The following is a 20,000-nucleotide window of genomic DNA, read 5'->3' as shown; positions in this document are numbered from 1 at the left end:
GTGTTTTCATCCTGTTCTTGTGTGTGTTTGTGTGTGTGTGTATGTGTGTTTAAGTGTGTGATTGAGTGTGCATGTGTGTGTGTGTGTGTGTGTGTGTATGTGTGTTTGAGGGTGTGATTGAGTGTGCACGTGTGTTTGTGTAGTTTTGGGTTTAAGTGTGCATGCATATGTGTTTGTGTGTGTTCCTGCTATGTGTATTCAAGTGTGAATGTTTTTTTGTATTTGCATGTGTGAATTTGTATATTTAAATGTGTAGTCATTCATGTGTATTTATGTGTGTTTGTGTCAAGGTTTGGTAGGGTTCAAGGAGCCTGTATTTCTCGTAGAGTGTATGGACCTTTTGTCAGTTTGTGTTTGTATTGCTACACACCTCGGGCCGGGAGGCGATCCCTAAATTTGCTCCAAGCTTTTAAAGATGTTTGTCTGTTAAGCCTCCCCGTTGTCTGCCCTGGCGCCCTGGTCAGTCTGTCGGTCTCCCCTGTCTCCCTGGGCTGGTCCAGCCATGGAACAGCTTGTGCTGTTTCCACACGGAACAGGAATGTGTTTGTTTCTGTATTGGGCTTATTTGCGCTTGGTTTAATGTCCCCTCTTTCATCCCTCTCACCTATTCCTCTCTCTGCACTTTTCTTTCTCTCTCTCTCTCTCTCTCTCTCTCTCTCTCTCTCTCTCTCTCCCTCTATCTCGCTGTCGCATTCTCTTTGTCTCTGTCTCTCACTCTCACCATCTATCTCTCACTCTTTTCTTACTCTTTATTTATCCTCCCTCTTTTCTGTTGGTTCCCCTCCCTCCCTCTCTTAATTTCCATCTCTTTTATCTCTTTTTTCCCTCCCGTCATCTCTCCCGCCAGATGGCAAGCTCTACTCGGCCACGGTGACAGACTTCCTGGCCATCGACGCCGTCATCTATCGTAGCCTGGGGGACAGCCCGACTCTGCGGACCGTCAAACACGACTCCAAGTGGCTGAAAGGTGAGCGAAAGGGATCAACAAACAAGGCCTGGAGCTTGGAACCAATGAGCCCATGAGTGACGTGTTGGAAAACAAACTGAGTCTGGACACGCATTCCTGAGCGTGTCTTTGTATATGGGTGATTTATGATTTGTTAAGGCACTTCTGCGCGCTTATGCGTGAACGCCTGTGTGTGTGTGTGTGTGTGTGTGCGTGCTTGGGTGGGTATCGGTATGTGTGTGCACGTGTGCACGTGTACGCATGTCTTGGGTCACATCTGTGCTTACTTCAATGCGTACCTGCATGCATGTGGTAGGATCTTTGTGTATGTGTATTTGTGTTGGTTCGTCAATATGTGTGTCTATGCCTCTTTGTTCTTCTGTGAATGGGTCTTACCACTCCATGTGTAAGACCAGGGGCAGTCCTGCGGTTCACACTCTGTTGGCGGCAGTCATTTGGCCAACCTGCGCCGGTGATGGTGATGGTGGGCCAGGAAATTGCAGTGCCCTTTAAACTAACAAGCCGAGGTTCAGCCAACCTGAAACCAATACACAGCACTCGCTTAAACTTCAATGCAAAATGTCCCTGTTGGCATGAAGAATGATGTGGTTACACAAGACGTGCACTTAATGCCTTTCTGCGACATATAGTGCATATACACGGCATTACCTTTCACTGTGATGTTCTATGTAAAAGCAACAAAGCCTAAACTGTTCTGACATGTAACAAATCCTCCTTTTTATTCTGGTTTGTTTCTTCTTTAAATCACGCAGAGCCCAACTTCGTCCAGGCCGTCAATTACGGAGACTTCATCTACTTCTTCTTTCGGGAAATAGCGATGGAGTACAACACAATGGGAAAGGTGAGGGCGAGAGAGCCGTGTGTTGGTTTTGTATTGTTCGGACCCTAATCAGCGGTGACTACCTACTTACTGGGAGATGCAGGAAGTGCCTGAGGAAGCAAACAGGAAGTGGCTGTGTCCGTAAAAGGAGCAGAGTTCTATCAGGAGCGGCACAGCGTCTGAACAACTTCTCAGCGATGGATAAACACCGGGGACGGGATGCAGAGGCAGAAATAGAAAAACATGCGGATGTCTCTAGAAAATCCATTTTTGAGGGCTAAATATATCTCAATGCACGTCCGCATCTGCCAGGCCTGTACATACTGGACCAATGACCTCTGCATTTTCCCAAAGGGACTCCACCGGTGTATCTTTCAGGAAAATCTGACATATACAGGAAACAGGGTGGGAAGATAAAAGCAATTTTTCCGTCCTCTACTTTTTCCATTTTTTTTCACCAGATTTTTTAATTAATCTGTTTATGCCCGTTTTGTATAACTGGTATAGTCAAATCCCTTAGTTACTAGCTTTCAGAAAGTGAAGTATATCTTTTTTATTAACCTTCCATTTTTTATTTCAACAATTATTTAAATGTGGTGAGAGAGGCACAGGGCACTTGGTGTGTGTCTTTGTGTGTGTGTGTGTGTGTATGTGTGTGTGTGTGTGTGTGTGTGTGTGTGTGTGTGTGTGTGTGTGTGTGTGTGTGTGTGTGTGTGTGTGTGTGTGTGTGTGTGTGTGTGTGTGTGTGTGTGTGTGTGTGTGTGTGTGTGTGTGTTGAATACAACAGGTAAAAGCCACACATGATAATGAATTCACAGTCAACATTGACATGCACATCAGTCTATTCATTCCACCGGGTCTTTTGAACGGAATAGCGGTATAATTATTCCTGTGACATTTTCCGGACGGAGAGTAATGACATATTTTAGGGAATCTGGATTTGTTAGTTGTAATTTATTTATTATCCTGCTGAAAGGCGAGGTCCAGTAATAAAATATGTTTTCTGTTTATTTTACCTTTAAATGCTTGATGTAATCTTTAACGTGCTGTCAACTGAAACTTACTAAATATATAGATGGATAACAGGATAGTTAGATATTAAAACTCTAACAAACCACTGAGGCATAAGAAGTACAGGTTACTAAAATAATATATGCATGGTATCTATTTCTCGTTTTTGATCACCAATAGATAAAGTTGATTACCAATAGAAAAAGACATTCATGCAAAGACAAACGTTTGGAATGCATTGTGTGTGTGTGTGTGTGTGTGTGTGTGTATGTGTGTGTGTGTGTGTGTGTGTGTGTGTGTGTGTGTGTGTGTGTGTGTGTGCGTGTGTGTGTGTTTGTCTGTGTGTGTGTGTGTGTGTGTGTGTGTGTGTGTGTGTGTGTGTGTATGTGAGCGTATGTGTGTGTTTTTGTGTTTGTGTGAGTGTGTGTGTGTGTGTGTGTGTGTGTGTTTGTGTGTGTGTGTGTGTGTGTGTGTGTGTGTACGTGTGTGAGTATGAGTGTGCGCGCGTATGTCGATTTGATTTGAGTGTAGGTTAGGCCAATCTCACTGTGTTTACCTATTTGCTATCCGAGTTCAGGGTTCGATTTATTGCTATAAGTACGCAGTGACTACGACTAATTACACCGCGACGACAAGATCTTACAAGAGACTAGCAATTATCCTGCTGGACTCCATACAACTATATTTAAATAAAGAAATTCTGCTGCCGCTGCCAGGTGCAGCCTTTTAACACTCTGTCAAACACACACTTCCTCCCCAGTGTCTTTAATTTGGCGTTTACTTGACACGGTTTCCAATCGTACCCTCGCAAGCTGTTAAGTATCGAGGCCTCTAAGCAGTGGGACCAAGAGTGACCCTCACCGTGTGAAGATATAGCTCTTCCCAGGAGACAGATTTTTTGTGGTTATTAAAATCAAATGACCAGAGTCCGACTGTTACTTGGTATGGTGACAAAGAAGAGGTCGGAAGTAGTTCACGGCATCAAGCGCCGCTTCCATATGGGAAATAGTCTCTCTGACATGCTTGCCATCACGGAGCCTGGTGCGGCGTTATTCCAAAATCCGAATCGAGGTCTGTATAACATGGGGGACGAGGGGACACGGGTTCGACCTTCTGATGAGGTGTTTTTTGTATGTGACCCGGCATCTTTCTTCCTCCAACCACTCCCTGCGTCTCTTTAGTTCTCCCCCAGCATAGATCCGATTGGCGGGTTTTGCCATTGTAACGTAACTTTTGCTCGACGTTTGAAGGGTGGTACCGATGTGCTTCTGTCTGTGTGTCTGTCCGCCGGGTCAGGTGGTGTTTCCGAGGGTGGCCAGGGTGTGTAAGAACGACCGCGGTGGCTCCCAGCGTGTCCTGGAGAAGCAGTGGACGTCCTTCCTCAAGACGCGCCTCAACTGCTCCATCCCCGGGGACTCGCACTTCTACTTCAACATCCTGCAGGCCGTCACCAACGTCATCCACATCAACGGGCGGGACGTCGTCATGGCGACCTTCTCCACGCCCTACAACAGGTACCTTGAGCGACGACGATGGGTTGAGGCCGTAGAGTAGAGAGGGTTAAGAAGCTGTGTTCTGACGGCGCATTGAATCATGAAAGAATTGATGGGGGACTTTTTTTAAGCTGTATTAACTTCCCACAAAGTGCTTCCATTTGTGCTATAAAAAACAATAAGGCTCCTGCTTTAGTTGTATTGGCAAAACATTGGATTAGCATACAATTTATTCTGATTACAAGTTATATTACAACCTGCCGTACCCTTTGAATGTATATTTAAGTAGCAAACAAGGGCAATTATTGTATGGTACTCTTAATTGCGTTGATTACCTTCTTTCTGTGTGTATAGATATTACAACCGCTTGTGTATATATCAGATGAGAGGAAGCTGGTGAGTGGGTGGGAGGTGGATGTTGTGGGGGGGTCGGGGCTTTCTAAATTGAAAATTACCACTTAGGCATAGAACCTGGCTGGCACATATTGTAGTTCTCCATTTTATAGGAGCTTTTTTAGCAGATAAGACAATTGCTTGTGACAATGCAATTGGCCATGGTTAATAGACATTAAAACCTAGCGAACCGGAGCCACTTAACGTTCTTTTAAGCGCGAGTTTTTCTCCTGCGTGTTAATTTATCCGTTTCCTACCCAGGGAGTGAAATGAGAGGGAACCCTTTCCTAAATGCAGTCTAGCATTCACAGTTTTTAATCGTCGCACGGACCCTTTGCAGGCATGAGAGGCTTGCTAACTGGCTAACTTGCACCCTGGCACGCTTGCGTGCCTTGTGTATGAGGTATTTGTTTTGCTAATTAAGCATTTAGTATTTTCTTCAAAGCAGTGCTTTAGCAGACACTTTTATCCAAAGCGACTTACAGAGATTGATGCTCAGGTTAAGGGGTTACGGCAGTGGTTACCAACCTCGGGTTTGGGACCTCAAATTGGATCGCCTGATATCATATGGGATTGCTGGAGATTTCTGGCCTAAGCTATAGCTATAGTTGATCCATTTTAGCAAATAAGTAATTTTTCTATAGGTCTCATAGACATCCTGTATATGCAAACGGACTGCCTAGTGATTAAAAGCAACAAACAAACTACTGTTAAAAGGCGATGCGATTGAGTTCACGGCAACATTGATATTATCGGCAGATGTTGATTTGGTGAAAACAATTTGTGTTGAAAGATATGCCCAAAAGAGAAAGTTAGGAAAGCAAACATTTTCAGTGCTAGGAATGGGGTCATGGGCGAAAAAAGGTTGTGCACATCTTTGTTATGGAATAATGCTCAAGAAAGCCATCATGGAATGAGGTTGGAACCATGAACCTTTGGGCTGCAAGATCAGCACTTACTACCAGACATCATCCGGCCTCCCCTGGCAGTGGTATTGGCATTGGGACTGAACTTACGTCTGTAAACAGTGAGGATGATTGCTGTGCCATATCTGGAGATGGAGAAGGTCTCTGACCCCAGACCTCCATAATACTGTCCTTGTGCACGCTGTCTCCCCCGCGTCTGCACCCGCTGTCTGATCCATGATGTAACAGTCTCAAAACTCTGAATAACCCAAGACTCTTTTTCCACCAACGAGACGGACTGAATCAAAATACATTAAATGAGATAATGAAAAAGAAAGAGAGAGTGACAGAGAGAGAGTGACAGAGGGAAATTCACATTCCATAGCATGATTTATGGAGAGTAAATGGTTTCTTGGTTTAATTTCTGTGAGCAGACGGGTGATAAACAAAAAGCTGTGAGTCAGTGCGATGCTATGCATTTATTCAGAAGGACATGGAGATATAGCCGGTGGCTTCATGGCCACAGTGTCACAAGATGGACGCTGTCTCAGAGAAGTAAATGGCAATAATAAGATCATCTGTTAACCATATTTTTAGCCTCACAGTGGACTCATGGTGAACTTACCATCGCCTTCGGGCTTTTGGGGAACCCCAGTCTAGTCTGGCCATGGAATGGAACTTGGTATTCATTTTGAAAAATCTAAAATAAGGATTTATGCCAGTGGTATTTCAGAGAGAAATCCTCTGTTTTTATCTGTTCATGGACAGACACCAGTCGTAAATGGATTTGCTTAGAATAAACATTTGCAATTGTGCTAAAAATCGTCTCAATTAAATTAAATTCGACATGCAAGCTGCCAGAGAGATATTTTTGTAAAGCAATTATGTGCATAACAAAAAAGCATGTTTTGACTAGATATCCAAGCAGCACATAGACATGAATCCAAAATGTCTCTTTTTGTGTGTCTCCACGTGATAATCCAGACTGGGAAAGGAATGGAAAGGGGAGTAGAAGAAAAGGTGTTACTTTGATGGCGGAGGAGGATTTACATGTTTGATTTGCGCTCCGCAGTATTCCTGGGTCTGCGGTGTGTGCTTACGACATGGCGGAGATAGCCAACACCTTCACAGGCCGCTTCAAAGAGCAGAAATCCCCTGACTCCACCTGGACACCTGTTCCTGAGGAGAGGGTTCCAAAGCCCAGGTAAAACACACACACACACACACACACACACACACACACACACACACACACACACACACACACACACACACACACACACACACACACACACACACACACACACACACACACACACATACACACACACACACACACACTCATACACACACACACACACACACACATGCACACACACACACTTTTATCTTTCATCTCAGGCTTCGACACTCTAGCTCTCTGTTCCCCGTCTTCTTCTATGAGGCCTTGGCAGAGATGATCTCTTCTCATGGAAAGTACCTGAAATCATCTCTGCGCCTATCAAGCACCCAACACAAACGTGTTAACGCACATATACACAGACACACAGAAACAAACACACACAAACACACACACTTTCATGAACAAAACACGCACACCCTCGCATGATCAAACACACACCCACACTCACACTCGCATGAACAAACACAAAGCTATCTCTACAGAGAAGCCGTGTATACCGCCTACCCATTACCTCATCCCCCTCTGAAACACAGCAGCATCACTGGGGGAGGGGGGCAGGGGGGGCTAGGGGCTGTATTTGCTATCAGCAAATGATGCATGAGATCATTTTACAGATGACTGGCTAATTTTACAAATGCGGCAGCCTGATCAATCTCCTATCTGCAGCTTTCCAATTAGCCAGCTAAGAGCTTCTCTCCTGTCCTCGAGAAGAAAAGAAAAAACAGCTTTGGCGCACAGATCTGGGCCACGATAATTGTTGAAACCCGACACGGGCGAATATGCTGTTGTGCGTGCGTGTCTGCGTCTTCGTCTGTCTCACCATATGGCATAGGAGACGATCGCTCACAAACAGGAAACCTGCTCTGTTCTTCGCTGGCTTGATTCCTTTTGGGTCTTTCTGTATGACTGGTATCTGGGTATATGTCTTTGTGTTCGAGTGTGTCTGTTTGTTTGTTTGTGTGTGCGTCCGTGTGTGTATGACGTGTTTGTGAGTTAAACCATCTCTCCCAAATTAGCATAAAATCACATGTTTATGTTGAACCAGTGCAGGTGTTAACGATCTGTAATTGCCAGTTGCTGGGGTTGATGTAATTTTCCTTCTCTCTCCGGTGCCTTTTCGTCTGCGCAGCGCAAACCGACAATGGGGAAGGCTGTCATCCTGCCCCCCCCCCCCTGAAGCCGAGAACTCTACCATGTGCTCAGCATATTCACAATGAGTGCCTGAACACGTTTTGCACTACATGTCCACAGGCATATCAAATTTACAATGATAATTCAAAGGGTCGTTGGGATTACCTTTTTCATTTGACGCTACCATTAATAAAGGGCAATGCAAAGAGGGTATCATTCTGACCTGGACATCTTTCTGTTTTGAGAAAGGATTTAAGTTTAGTTACATATTGTGATGACACTTGCTATTTTGAAGCCAACTATTAAACAAGGTGGGCCGGCCGCCTTGTTTTATATATAGTATATTTACTATTACTATAGTATTCCCCCAAAGAGGATCTGGCTCTGCTGTAGAATATAAAGGGATGTACCAGGGAGGGGTTTAACAAGCTCTCAGAGTCGAGATGGCTACGAAGAGAATGTGCTATCAAGAACAAATTTCTTTTTTTCATAAGTGTCCCACGATGCCCCCTGTAAAGGGGTCTGGCGGATGGATTACATCACGGTTTCATCCGGATGCTTGTACTCGCTCCTAACCCGAAATCCAATTTAACAGAACGCTGGAGGAATTCAGCAATTCTGTCTTCTTGTTAACTACTTTGATCGATCCTCGAGAGGAAATGGCAGTAATTGTTCTGCCTTGTGTAGCCGGCCTGGCCAGGGCGTCTCCGGTCAATCCAATATGTATATGTATTCTAACCCTGATTAATTCATTCATTTGGTTTATTTTGCTGTTGTTTTTTTCTTTTCTCTCCCTCTTTCACTTCCCCATACACTTTCATATTTTCCCCTCCCCACCTTTCAACACCTTTGGTCCAAATCCCATATTCTTACACACCTTTCTATATCAATCTCTCTCATCTCCTACCCTCTGCACACCACCCCTTCCTCATTCTCCTCCATTTCTCTACCCATCAATCTCTTCCTCCTCATCATCTCATCCTTGTCCTTGCTCTACACCTCATTCTTCTATGTTATTTTCCTCCTCTCCTCCTCCGCCTCTTCCTCCTCCTCCTCCTCCTTCTCCTCCTCCTCCTTCTCCTCCTCCTCCTCCTCCTCCTCCTTCTCCTCTTCCCCCTCATCCTCTTCCTCCTCCTCCTTCTCCTCTTCCCCCTCCTCCTCCTCCTCCTCCTCCTCCTCCTCCTCCTCCTCCTCCTCCTCCTCAGACCCGGTTGCTGTGCCGGTACCATGTCTGCGGAGAAGTACAAGCTCTCCAACGAGTTCCCCGATGACACGCTCAACTTCGTGAAGATGCATCCTCTGATGGACGAGGCGGTGCCTTCCATCGCCAACAGGCCCTGGTTCCTGAAGACCATGGTCCGGTCAGTAGGCCAACCTCTCTCCCTTTATCACTCCCTATGCTGGGCTTTCTTGGAGCGGAGCCAGGGGTCTAATGGTATGCATGGCCTCAATGTGGTTTCAAAGGAGGTGCACATGCTCAAAGTGAGGTATTTGCATGCATTTGTATGCAAAATGTGAGACCCTTCTAGAGGAGTAAATATATGAGGTAATGCTGTTTTTTCATTTTTTTTTAATTGCCAGTGTTGGCAGTCGGGTAGTGTTTCTGGAGCGGAGCCCGTCGCCCTAAGCCCCAGCACTAGGGCTATATTCGTTTGATCATCAAGGTCTGTCTGGCTGTTGGCTGCTGCACCTAGTCCCAATAACCCTGCCAGTCCCCGTGGATATGGGACCGCCGACTGCCATCTGATTGGCAAGGAGAAAGCAGCCCCCCAAAAAAAAGCCTCCAGTTTTGAAAAGTCCATTTAATGTGCAGCCATTTCAAATTTCAGGTGGGATTTCAGATGGAATTGAAATAGGCTGGGTAAACTTTCGCTCACATGGCTGCTCTCTGTAGCAGCAGCATTTTGGACACGGGGAATAGCATCCATTATTAATGCGTTTTGGAAATGATTTGTTTAATAACTCTTCTCTCGCAGCCATTTCAACTGTGTGTGGCCTACATTTGTTGCTCGAATGGCTTTCATCAAGGTTGCTCCACAGTGCTTTGTCTTCATTAATTTAATGCATTTTATATCTCATAACCACATTACGGATGAAGCAGCATTTTCATCTTTTATATAATACCAGACCAGACAGTATTATTTTTATTTGAAATGGCATTGTGCATGTCTTAACATGTGAGTCAGAGGCATTGGTTAAAAGCATTATGGCATTAAGGCATTACATTTATGTACGCATTTCGGAGGAGAGCGAGAGAGCGAGAGAGCGAGAAAGCGAGAGAGCGAGAGAGAGAGAGAGAGAGAGAGAGAGAGAGAGAGAGAGAGAGAGAGAGAGAGAGAGAGAGAGAGAGAGAGAGAGAGATTGAGAGAGAGAGAGAAAGATTGAGAGAGAGAGAGAAAGATTGAGAGAGAGAGAGAGAGAGAGAGAGAGAGAGAGAGAGAGAGAGGGAAAGATTGAGAGAGAGAGAGAGGGAAGAGAGAGAGAGAGAGAGAGGAAAGAGAGAGAGAGAGAGAGAGAGAGAGAGAGAAAGAGAGAAAGATTGAGAGAGAGAGAGAGAGAGGGGGGGGGGGGAGTGAGAGAGTGAAGCAGTATGTCGTATCCATGTCACAGTCCTGGTATTGGGTATAAGTCTTGAGTCAAAGAGGTTAGCTGGAAACTGAATCGGTAACGGGACTTAATCCTCTCCCTGCCCTGGAGGGTCATCTTGGGATCCAACTGCGGCTTTTGTCCTAAATTGGAAGGAGAAGAAAATTCTATCTGCACTCCTCTGGCATAGACATTAGCGAGCTGGACACAATCACCGGGAAGCATAGTGATGGTGCTCTTAGGAATAACCCTCTCCAGAGTCCTATTAATCTGAACAGGGTGTTGGCACTGCAAGTCTTGGACCTTGAGATTGTGTTACTTCAATAAGACTAAATCCCCATCGACGTAGTCCTTGGAGCCTCTGTTGTACTTGAAATGGTTTAAACTGCATCAGACCTTGAGTATGCTGTTATTGTTTGATCAGATCAAATCATCGAGGTAGCCAAGAGAACTGAGATATGTGAGGCTGTGTCGGAGCGAACAAAATGGAGGATCTTTCATCTGGGTACTGTGGTGTTTGTGGGGGCTGCATTCTTGGTGATACTACTATGATATTCAAAGCACCAATCCATTCTTCCATCCATCCATTTTTTATAGAGCAAGGATCTTGCATCAAATACGGAGCCCTCATATACAGATAACCTTTCTTAAGTTGTTGATTAAGCTGAAAGAGGAACTCTTCGATTCCTGGATAGGTTCCATCACACCATCAATTATTTAAATATCGAACCATGTCTTAGCATAATCAGTGTGTAAAAAGGCCTCTTAAATACTGCTAAGCAGCTCTGATGGCAGTGGCTTGAGGTGGTCTGGAGACAGATGCCAACAGGAGGAAAACATACTCACATTTCAGTTTGACAAACTATTAATTCATAAAAATAATTAACATTTCTCAATACATATCAGTCACGATTTACATTATTCATTCTGAGTAGATTGATTGATTGATTGATTGATTGATTGATTGATTGATTGATTGATTGATTGATAAAATTGTTGTTAATTGCTAATAGATTGGATGTTGCTATATTGTGGTTGACCACCCATGTCATCACATTACACAACACACGTGATTGTGCGACATGGCTGATGGATTTTACCCTGTGTTCCCGATCTGCCGTCTCCAGGTACCGTCTGACGCGCATCGCCGTGGACAACGAGGCGGGCCCCTACAGCAACCAAACGGTGGTGTTCCTGGGATCGGAGAGGGGCATCATCCTCAAGTTCTTGGCCAAGATGGACAGCGGCTTCCTCAACGACAGCCTCTTTCTGGAGGAGCTCAACGTCTACAACCCCGAGAGGTACGCTCTTCCCATGGGTCTTTGTGTCTATGTGTGTCTAGTTGTGGGTACGAGTGTTTGTGTGTTTGTCTGTGAGTGTCTGTATGTGTTTGTGCGTGTTGTTGTGTCGGCATTGTGGGTCCATGTATGTGTTCGAAACAAAACGGAACACAGAGAGAGTCCGTTCATGCGCACCAGAAAGAGAGAAACAAACAGAGGAGCTGTAGTTAAGAACGACAGGGAGCCAAAAAAAGGACGCGCATATTGTTTCAGCGGCGTCGAAGCATGTGCGTGTGTGACTTTACATGTTTCCAACCGTCACCCCCAAGAGCCAAGCCACCAAGCCACCGGCCTCATCAGAGCTAACCCAGAGCTGCCTGGGCCAGCCAGCCCGCCAGATGGCTTCTCTATCATTTAGAAGAGTTTTATCAGGTTACGCTCTGCCCAACCACAGCTACTAAATTAAAGACACGGAACCCCGGGCCCTGTATGGCGTAGCGCTGCGGCTCGCCACCGCAGCAAAGCCAAGCTCCTCAGAAACTCTGGCTGATTAAAGGAAACACAAAGAAACACACACACACACACACACACACACACACACACACACACACACACACACACACACACACACACACACACACACACACACACACACACAAACACACACACACACACACACACACACAGGTCTCTGTTAGTCTTCAGAGCCACACTGGAATATTAGCTAATACATTGAGCGGCTGTGGCTGTGGCCACATGCATTTGTGTATGTGGTTGTGTGTGGGTTTGTGTGTGTGTGTGTGTGTGTGTGTGTGTGTGTGTGTGTGTGTGTGTGTGTGTGTGTGTGTGTGTGTGTGTGTGTGTATGTGGGTGCTTGTGTGTGCGTGCATGTGTGTGCACGTGTGTGCGTTTGTTTATGTGTGTGTGTGTTTGCGTGTGTGTGTGTGTGTGTGTGTGTGTGTGTGTGTGTGTGTGTGTGTGTGTGCGTGCTTGCAAAGCGGGGGGGAGACCGTTGGTATTTTCAATAGAATCCAATGAGAAAAGAAAATCAAGCACACGTTGGCTCTGCCAAGTCCAACATTGAGATGAGGGGTATTAGGTGGGGGAGCGAGAGCCATGGAACAGAGGACGGATAGCGGAGGCCCTACAATACATTAAAGAGGCACCGAGGGCGGAATGAGTCACTGTAAGGAGACGTCAGGCCCCAGGAACGCGGTACGCACACACACACGCACAGACACACACACACACACACACACACACACACACACACACACACACACACACACACACACACACACACACACACACACACACACACACACACACACACACACACACACACAGACACACACGCACGCACAGCCGCAGCGGAGCACTGGGCTCCCAAGGTCGCGTCCTCTCCCCATGTGATGTGCAGTGTGGCACGGATGAAGGACGGCACGCCACCCCACCCTTCCCCCACTACCATCACCCCCCCCTCCCCACTATCCCCTGCTTACCACTCCCTCGCGACTCATGCATGCCCCCCCCCCCCCCCCCGCCGCCACCCCCTCATCATCTCCCCTCACCCCTCTCCTGCCTGCTTATGGCAGCAGAAGCAGCGTGGCCCTGGCTGGCTGTTGGCCATCTGGCTTCACAGGCTTACAGTAAGTGACTTTGCATGGCTGCCTCTTTGCCTTCCTGCCGGCCTGCCGAGGCTGTACTGGCTGCATTACTGGATCAGTGTTCAGCCCTGGCTGCTGTGCACCCATCGCCCAGTGTGGATGGACTCTTAGTCCTAATTGAGAGTTTTAATGTGGGGGGGGGGGCCGATGTGAGGGTAGGGGGGGGGGGGGGGGGTGGGGGAGGAGCCTACAGCCCTGAATGCCGAGAGGACTGGATGGAGAGGAGAATAGAGGGAGTCGTGCTGGACACGCCCAGAGAGATTAGCATCTAGGGGGCTGGGAGCTGGGAGCGGGGAGGTGGGAGGTGGGATAAACAAAGTAGGTTAGGGAGTGGCAGTGCGGAGGGAGGGTCTTTGGAGGACTGAGTGGGAGAAGGGGGGGTGAGCGCTGGTGTTATAGGGGGTTAACAGTTGTGTTATTACTGACTGCTCACATTGCCCATCTGTGTTTATATCCGTCATGACGCCTCTCTTGTTCTTTATTTCACTATGTCTCTCCCTCTCTCCCACTCTCTCTTCCGGAACCCTCTATTGTCTGCTGGTATTATGTTTGTTAATGTCTGACCCGCAGGGCTTTATCTGCTTGGGCCTTTTGTATTCTGTGTTTAAAACCACAGAACATTGTTTTGAATTCTCTCACCGGTCATTATCCTATTCTGTCCCCAAATGACATGTACAGACTGACAGAAAAACACTTAGACAGACAGAGAGATGGATAGACAGATAGATACTGTGGATTGGTAAAACAATACCAGGAAAGATAGATGGATAGATAGAATGATAAAAAGATAGATAGATAGATAAATAGATAGATAGAATGATAAAAAGATAGATAGATAGATAGATAGATAGATAGATAGATAGATAGATAGATAGATAGATAGATAGATAGATAGATAGATAGATAGATAGATAGATAGATAGATAGATAGATAGATAGATAGATAGATAGATAGATAGATAGATAGATAGATAGATAGATAGATAGATAGATAGATAGATAGATAGATAGATAGATAGATAGATAGATAGATAGATAGATAGATAGATAGATAGATAGATAGATAGATAGATAGATAGATAGATAGATAGATAGATAGATAGATAGATAGATAGATAGATAGATAGATAGATAGATAGATAGATAGATAGATAGATAGATAGATAGATAGATAGATAGATAGATAGATAGATAGATAGATAGATAGATAGATAGATAGATAGATAGATAGATAGATAGATAGATAGATAGATAGATAGATAGATAGATAGATAGATAGATAGATAGATAGATAGATAGCTAGATAGATAGATAGATAGATAGATAGAGAGAAGCTGCGTCAATATGTTTGTATTGAATTCAAACGGGAGACATCATTTTCTTTTATTGAGAAGCCTCTCATCCATAACTCTTCCTCCCCCTCCTCCTCCTCTTCCTCCTCCTCCTCCTCCTCATCTTCCGCCCCTGCCTGCAGGTGCAGCGTGGACGGCGTCGAAGACAAGCGCATCATCAGCATCCAGGTAGACAGCAGGAGCCACGTGCTGTGGGTGGCCTTCACCTCCTGCGTGGTGAAGGTGCCGCTGTCCCGCTGCGAGCGACACGACAAATGCAAGAAGTGAGTTCTGTCTGTCTGTCTGTCTGTCTGTCTGTCTGTCTGTCTGTCTGTCTGTCTGTCTGTCTGTCTGTCTGTCTGTCTGTCTGTCTGTCTGTCTGACACTCTCGCTCTCTGTCCCTCTCTCTGTCCTCTCTCTCTCTCTCTCTCTCTCTCTCTCTCTCTCTCTCTCTCTCTCTCTCTCTCTCTCTCTCTCCCTAATGTGACTTTGATGACTCAGATGCGGAAAAATTATGGTGATTTAAACCGTGTGTGTGTGTGTGTGTGTGTGTGTGTGTGTGTGTGTGTGTGTGTGTGTGTGTGTGTGTGTGTGTGTGTGTGTGTGTGTGTGTGTGTGTGTGTGTGTGTGTGTGTGTGTTTTCAGGTCCTGTATTGCTTCCAGAGACCCTTACTGTGGCTGGGTACAGGAAGGCGCCTGCAGAGAAGTGTTCCTCAACACAAAGTAAGCAGCAAGTGCTACCGGAAGCTAAGCTAATAAATCAGCAGCGGTAGCATTGAAACAGTATTATGTTTACGACTAGTTTTACAGCAAATAAATATTTTATATTGTTTTGCACTAAACAAGTTATGGCTCATAAAATTGCATATGGCTATAATCCAATCCTTCCCAATCAAATCCAAAGACTGTACTTACTTTAGCCTGGCAAGCAGATTTCGCTTCAAAACTACCGTTGCGCACATTCTAGCACATAACGATGATAACAATGATCTTGGTGCCACTGCCATGTGTTAAGGCTTTGATGCTGTTTTCCAACATGGTCGGGTTGTGCTGGTCCTACTCTGTTGGTCATCCGTCCCATTTTGAGGTTCGGTGTTCCGCGATTCATCTGACAGGGCGGTTTGGAGAGTGGATGGAGGGAAAGAACGGTTCACCCCGAGGCCCATGGCTGAGGGGGGGAGGGGAGCCCGGGGGTAGTGGTCACTATAATTAGGGGCTATAGCTACGACTCAGAAGCAGATCATGCTTTTTGAACAAACAGCATATGGAGTTTCGCGGTGGGGAGAAAAAATAACATTTCGTCCAGCGCTCCACTCGCTGGCTGACGCTGAACGAATGCGATCCTTTTGACCGAATATGATTGGCCTGGCACGACGACGAACCGAAAGGCATATGTGTGTGGGTCGGTGAGTGAGTGTGTATGTGTATCTGGAGGTTTAATGGTATTGGCGTGCACGCCACACACACACTCACACACACACAATTGATGGTAGGAAGGATGATTATTTTCTAAAGCGGAGGTAGCGTTCTGATGGAGTTTCCAGTTGGTGGACACGGAGACATAAGTAGGTCATGGGACCTCACTCCTGCTCTGTACATTATTTCTAAGTGAGCAAAATGAAGGATTAGGACCTTCAGGGTCGGCCGGTGTATGCTGAGCTAACCAATACGTTGACCAGGCTGCACACATGGGAGGATGTGAAGGACAGCTTACAAGGCTAAAATATATATATATTTCAGACAATGTATCTACCATCCATCAGTCAATATGTATGTATGTCTGTCTGTTTTGTATGCATGTATCTGTAGGAAAACATGAAGGACAAGAGAGACAGATGCATGTATAGATGCATCCATCTCTCTTTTCATTTGTGTTTTCTTTGCATTAGTACCATTCTAATAGTAGTTGTTGTTAGTGGTAGTTAGTGGTAGTCTCCCCTCTTATTGCTCTGCCACTGCTGGCTCCTTCCTCTCCTCCTCCATCTGGCCTCTAGTGTGAGCGTGCCAGGTTTCTCATGTAGAGATATGCCTCTTATAGTTCCTAGAAGCAGCTTGCCCCCCCGTCACCCCCCTGACCAGACACATGGTGGCAAGCCATTGGCCATCATCATCAACAGTATTATTCATGTTATGTAAAGCTAGGTGTATGCAGCAACAGGGCATGACTAAGAATACATTACGCGTGAACAATTTCACAATTCAGTTTAAAAACAAATCTATATGATGATTATGTTTTCTTTTCGGATATAAAACACAATTTAACTACCTGCATGTTTTCTCAAGATACACTTTTGTCATATTTCACAAAGGGATGGAATCTGATTCAGGAGAGTCCAACCCCTGCTACTCAGGGACTCCTAACCTCTCCTAACTCCCATAGGCCTTCTACACGTACAGCATGATGGTGAATCTAATACGCATCATGTGGTTTCCCTGGGACCTTTAGCCAGCATCAGCCTCATGCAAACAGAGCCAGGGGGAGGGATTCAGAACCTTTGTATCGGGGGCTTCACACTAACGTTTGTTTTCTTAACACACGACGCCTGCAAGTAATGAAATCGTAGACACTCTCTCTGTGTTGCGACTGCTTGTTGGTAATTCGTCTGTATGCTGATGGGTGGATAGAAAAAAACTCGGGCAGTAGTCTAACAGACAAAGCCAAACAACAAATCGCTGCTCCATGTGCCTATTACAGTCTCGGTGTGTCGCCAAACGTGTGTCACGCCCGGTCCACACAGTGATACCTTTGCTTTACTCGAGCTTAGTACTCAGTGCTACCGAAGATACCAGACGGCCCCACAAAGCCTTCATGACATCCATTAGCTGCAGAGAGTGCTCAGATGGCATTCGTGCTTAGGCAGGTTTAATTGCACAACTCCTGCGTCTGCTTCCCCAACGATGCTTGCCTATGATAAGCGAATCAGATAAGCTGATTAAACACAGCACCAAGGCTACAGCCACGGGATGAGCACTTGTTGTTGTTCACCCTTCTAGTTGTCCCACACGTTGTGGGGGCAAGCCCACTTGTTGACATCATCTCATTCTCCGGTCCAGCAAATTCGGTTTGGTGGGTTGTTTCTAGTCGGCCGTCGGGTTTCTGATTAGTACCGGGTGGGAGGGTGGGTGGTGTGGTGTGGTGTGGGCGGGTGGTGTGGTGTGGTTTTGGGGGAAATCATATCCATCCCGGGCTGCGCTGTGATGTGGCCGTGGGTGAGGAGGACCAGGAGTGGGGTGGACAGCGGGGGGGGGGGAGGGGAGGACGGCTGAGAGGGGCCTGTCGTGCGTGACCGTGATCCTGGATGACAGTTGGTGCGCTCCGTTGCCCTGATCTCCTTACTGCCTGCTTGGTGGTCTTGGATAAAAAAAAGAGAAAAAACGGACTGGTCTCGACACAGCTTGCCATGGAAAATAACATCTTTTAACCTCTCTCTGTCTCTGTCTCTCGCTCCCTTTTCCTCCCTCTCGCTCTCCCCCCGCCTGGTCTCGCTCTCACCCTCTGTTGCACTCTTCCCCCTGTCATGGCCCTCCCCACGTGGGAATTGTTATCCCTTACCGGACCACTATCCCGGGTCCTGGACCATGTGATCGGGACCAAAACGTCATGTCTCCCTCACTGAACCCTGAAGAACCTCTTATTTCAGCTGGAGCTGGATGGCAATATTCAGAAGACTTCAACAGGGTTGCTAGGGGGAGCCGGTTAACTAAGGACTCAAACAAAAAGTTCTGATAAAATCAAGCCTCCCAACTTTCCCTGCCACCGGTCCCGCTCGGCTAGGATCTATCTTTCTTCCAGCATCTCCAGTTATGGAGTCATGAATAAAAAGCATTGATGGTGTTCTATGGTGATCGTGCAGCTGATGTTGTTTGAAGACTCCATCATCCATGACTTCATGGACAATTAGCAGCCTTGTGGTTGGTTGGAGTTTCTGACGTCGGTGGGAAGTGGTCATGGGCTGGTTACTGCGTTGTTAGCGTGTTGTTAGCCTGGAGGTGTGGGCTGCGTGGCCCCTGCTAGTGTGGCATGATGTTGTGAGATGGAGTACTGACCGTGATGTCTCTGTACCCAGCAGATCCAGCTTTGAGCAGGACGTGGAGCACGGCAACACAGATGGCCTGGGAGACTGCCAAAGTAAGCAGGCCTTCTTCGCTCCTTCTTCTCCTCCTCCCACTCTCTCTCTCTCTCTCTCTCCCTCTCTCCCTCCCTCTCTTTGCTAGCATTCATTCAGTTGATTCTTGCTCCCTACTTCCTCCCTCTGCCACTCTCTTGTATGCTTTTCTCTCCCCTCCTCTTTCTCTTTTTTTGTTCCTTCCTATACAATCCTGTCCTTCACTCTTTTCCATCTGCCACTCTCTTAACTCAGCATCTCTCTCTCTCCCTCTCCCTCTATCTCTCTTGCTCTCTCTCTATGTCTTTCTCCATCTCTGTCTATTCTCTGTATCTCTCTCTCCCTCTCTCTCTTATCTTTCTCTCTCATTCTGTCCCTCACTCTCCCTCTCTCTTTCTTCTCCCTTCTTGCCCTCTCTCTCCGTCTCTCTGTCATCCTCCTACTCCCTCCCTCCCTCCCTCTCTCCTTCCCTCCCTCTCCTCTCCCTCTCTCTCCCTTCCTCTCTTCTTTCTTTCCTCCCCTGCTGTTTCCCTGATCCCTCAATAAGAGGCCAGTGTTCCATCCCCGTTATTCTCTGTGCAACGCAAACATGCAACAACACGGACACATTCAGTATCACACAGAGTAGCCGAGTGACAGCGAGACAGAGAGAGAGTGTGTGTGAGAGTGATAAGACAGAGGGAGAGAGAGAGAGGAGAGAGAAGGAGAGAGAGAGAGACTGTGCGTGTGTGTGTGTGTGTGTGTGAATGTGAGCTAGAGAGAGAGAGAGAGAGAGAAAGAGAGAGAGAGAGCAAGAGAGAGCAAGAGAGAGCGCACGAGAGAGAGAGAGAGAGAGCGAGAGAGAGAGATAGCGAGAGAGAGAGAAAGAGAGCAAGAGAGAGAGCAAGAGAGAGAGCGAGGGGAGAGAGAGAGAGCAAGAGAGAGAGCAAGAGAGAGAGAGAGAGAGAGAGAGAGAGAGAGAGAGAGAGATCGAGAAAGGACCGAAGTCACAGAAGTCAAGTGTACACACAACACAGGGCTTAAGCCTCAGCCTTTTGAAAGGTCTCTCTCTGCATGCCACGTATGCCACCACACTGATCCCCTCTTTGTCTTTTTGACGTTGTCGATTTAGTTTGCGAAGACATCCA

The 20,000-nt window shown here is 46.5% G+C and overlaps 1 protein-coding gene across 4 annotated transcripts in view; it reads left to right on the top strand.

Annotated features, from left to right (window-relative positions):
* Window positions 1-20,000, top strand: part of sema6a (sema domain, transmembrane domain (TM), and cytoplasmic domain, (semaphorin) 6A) — a 113,624-nt gene that overhangs the window by 75,377 nt on the left and 18,247 nt on the right. For 2 of the 4 annotated variants that reach the window (XM_056591550.1, XM_056591552.1), the window contains exons 11-19: window positions 848-967; window positions 1,720-1,808; window positions 4,095-4,312; window positions 6,662-6,793; window positions 9,109-9,264; window positions 11,617-11,790; window positions 14,911-15,051; window positions 15,413-15,490; window positions 18,838-18,896. In XM_056591550.1, coding sequence (XP_056447525.1) covers window positions 848-967; window positions 1,720-1,808; window positions 4,095-4,312; window positions 6,662-6,793; window positions 9,109-9,264; window positions 11,617-11,790; window positions 14,911-15,051; window positions 15,413-15,490; window positions 18,838-18,896 — 1,167 coding nt within the window. Of the gene's footprint in view, window positions 1-847; window positions 968-1,719; window positions 1,809-4,094; window positions 4,313-6,661; window positions 6,794-9,108; window positions 9,265-11,616; window positions 11,791-14,910; window positions 15,052-15,412; window positions 15,491-18,834; window positions 18,897-20,000 lie in introns of all 4 variants that reach the window. The other 2 variants (XM_056591549.1, XM_056591551.1) reach the window with 1 other exon arrangement.

This window comes from Gadus chalcogrammus, chromosome 6, assembly GCF_026213295.1.
Source record: "Gadus chalcogrammus isolate NIFS_2021 chromosome 6, NIFS_Gcha_1.0, whole genome shotgun sequence".
In the NCBI taxonomy this organism is placed as follows: domain Eukaryota; kingdom Metazoa; phylum Chordata; class Actinopteri; order Gadiformes; family Gadidae; genus Gadus; species Gadus chalcogrammus.
Note: the sequence above shows the minus strand (reverse complement) of the source record. Positions and strands in the feature narration are given on the sequence as shown.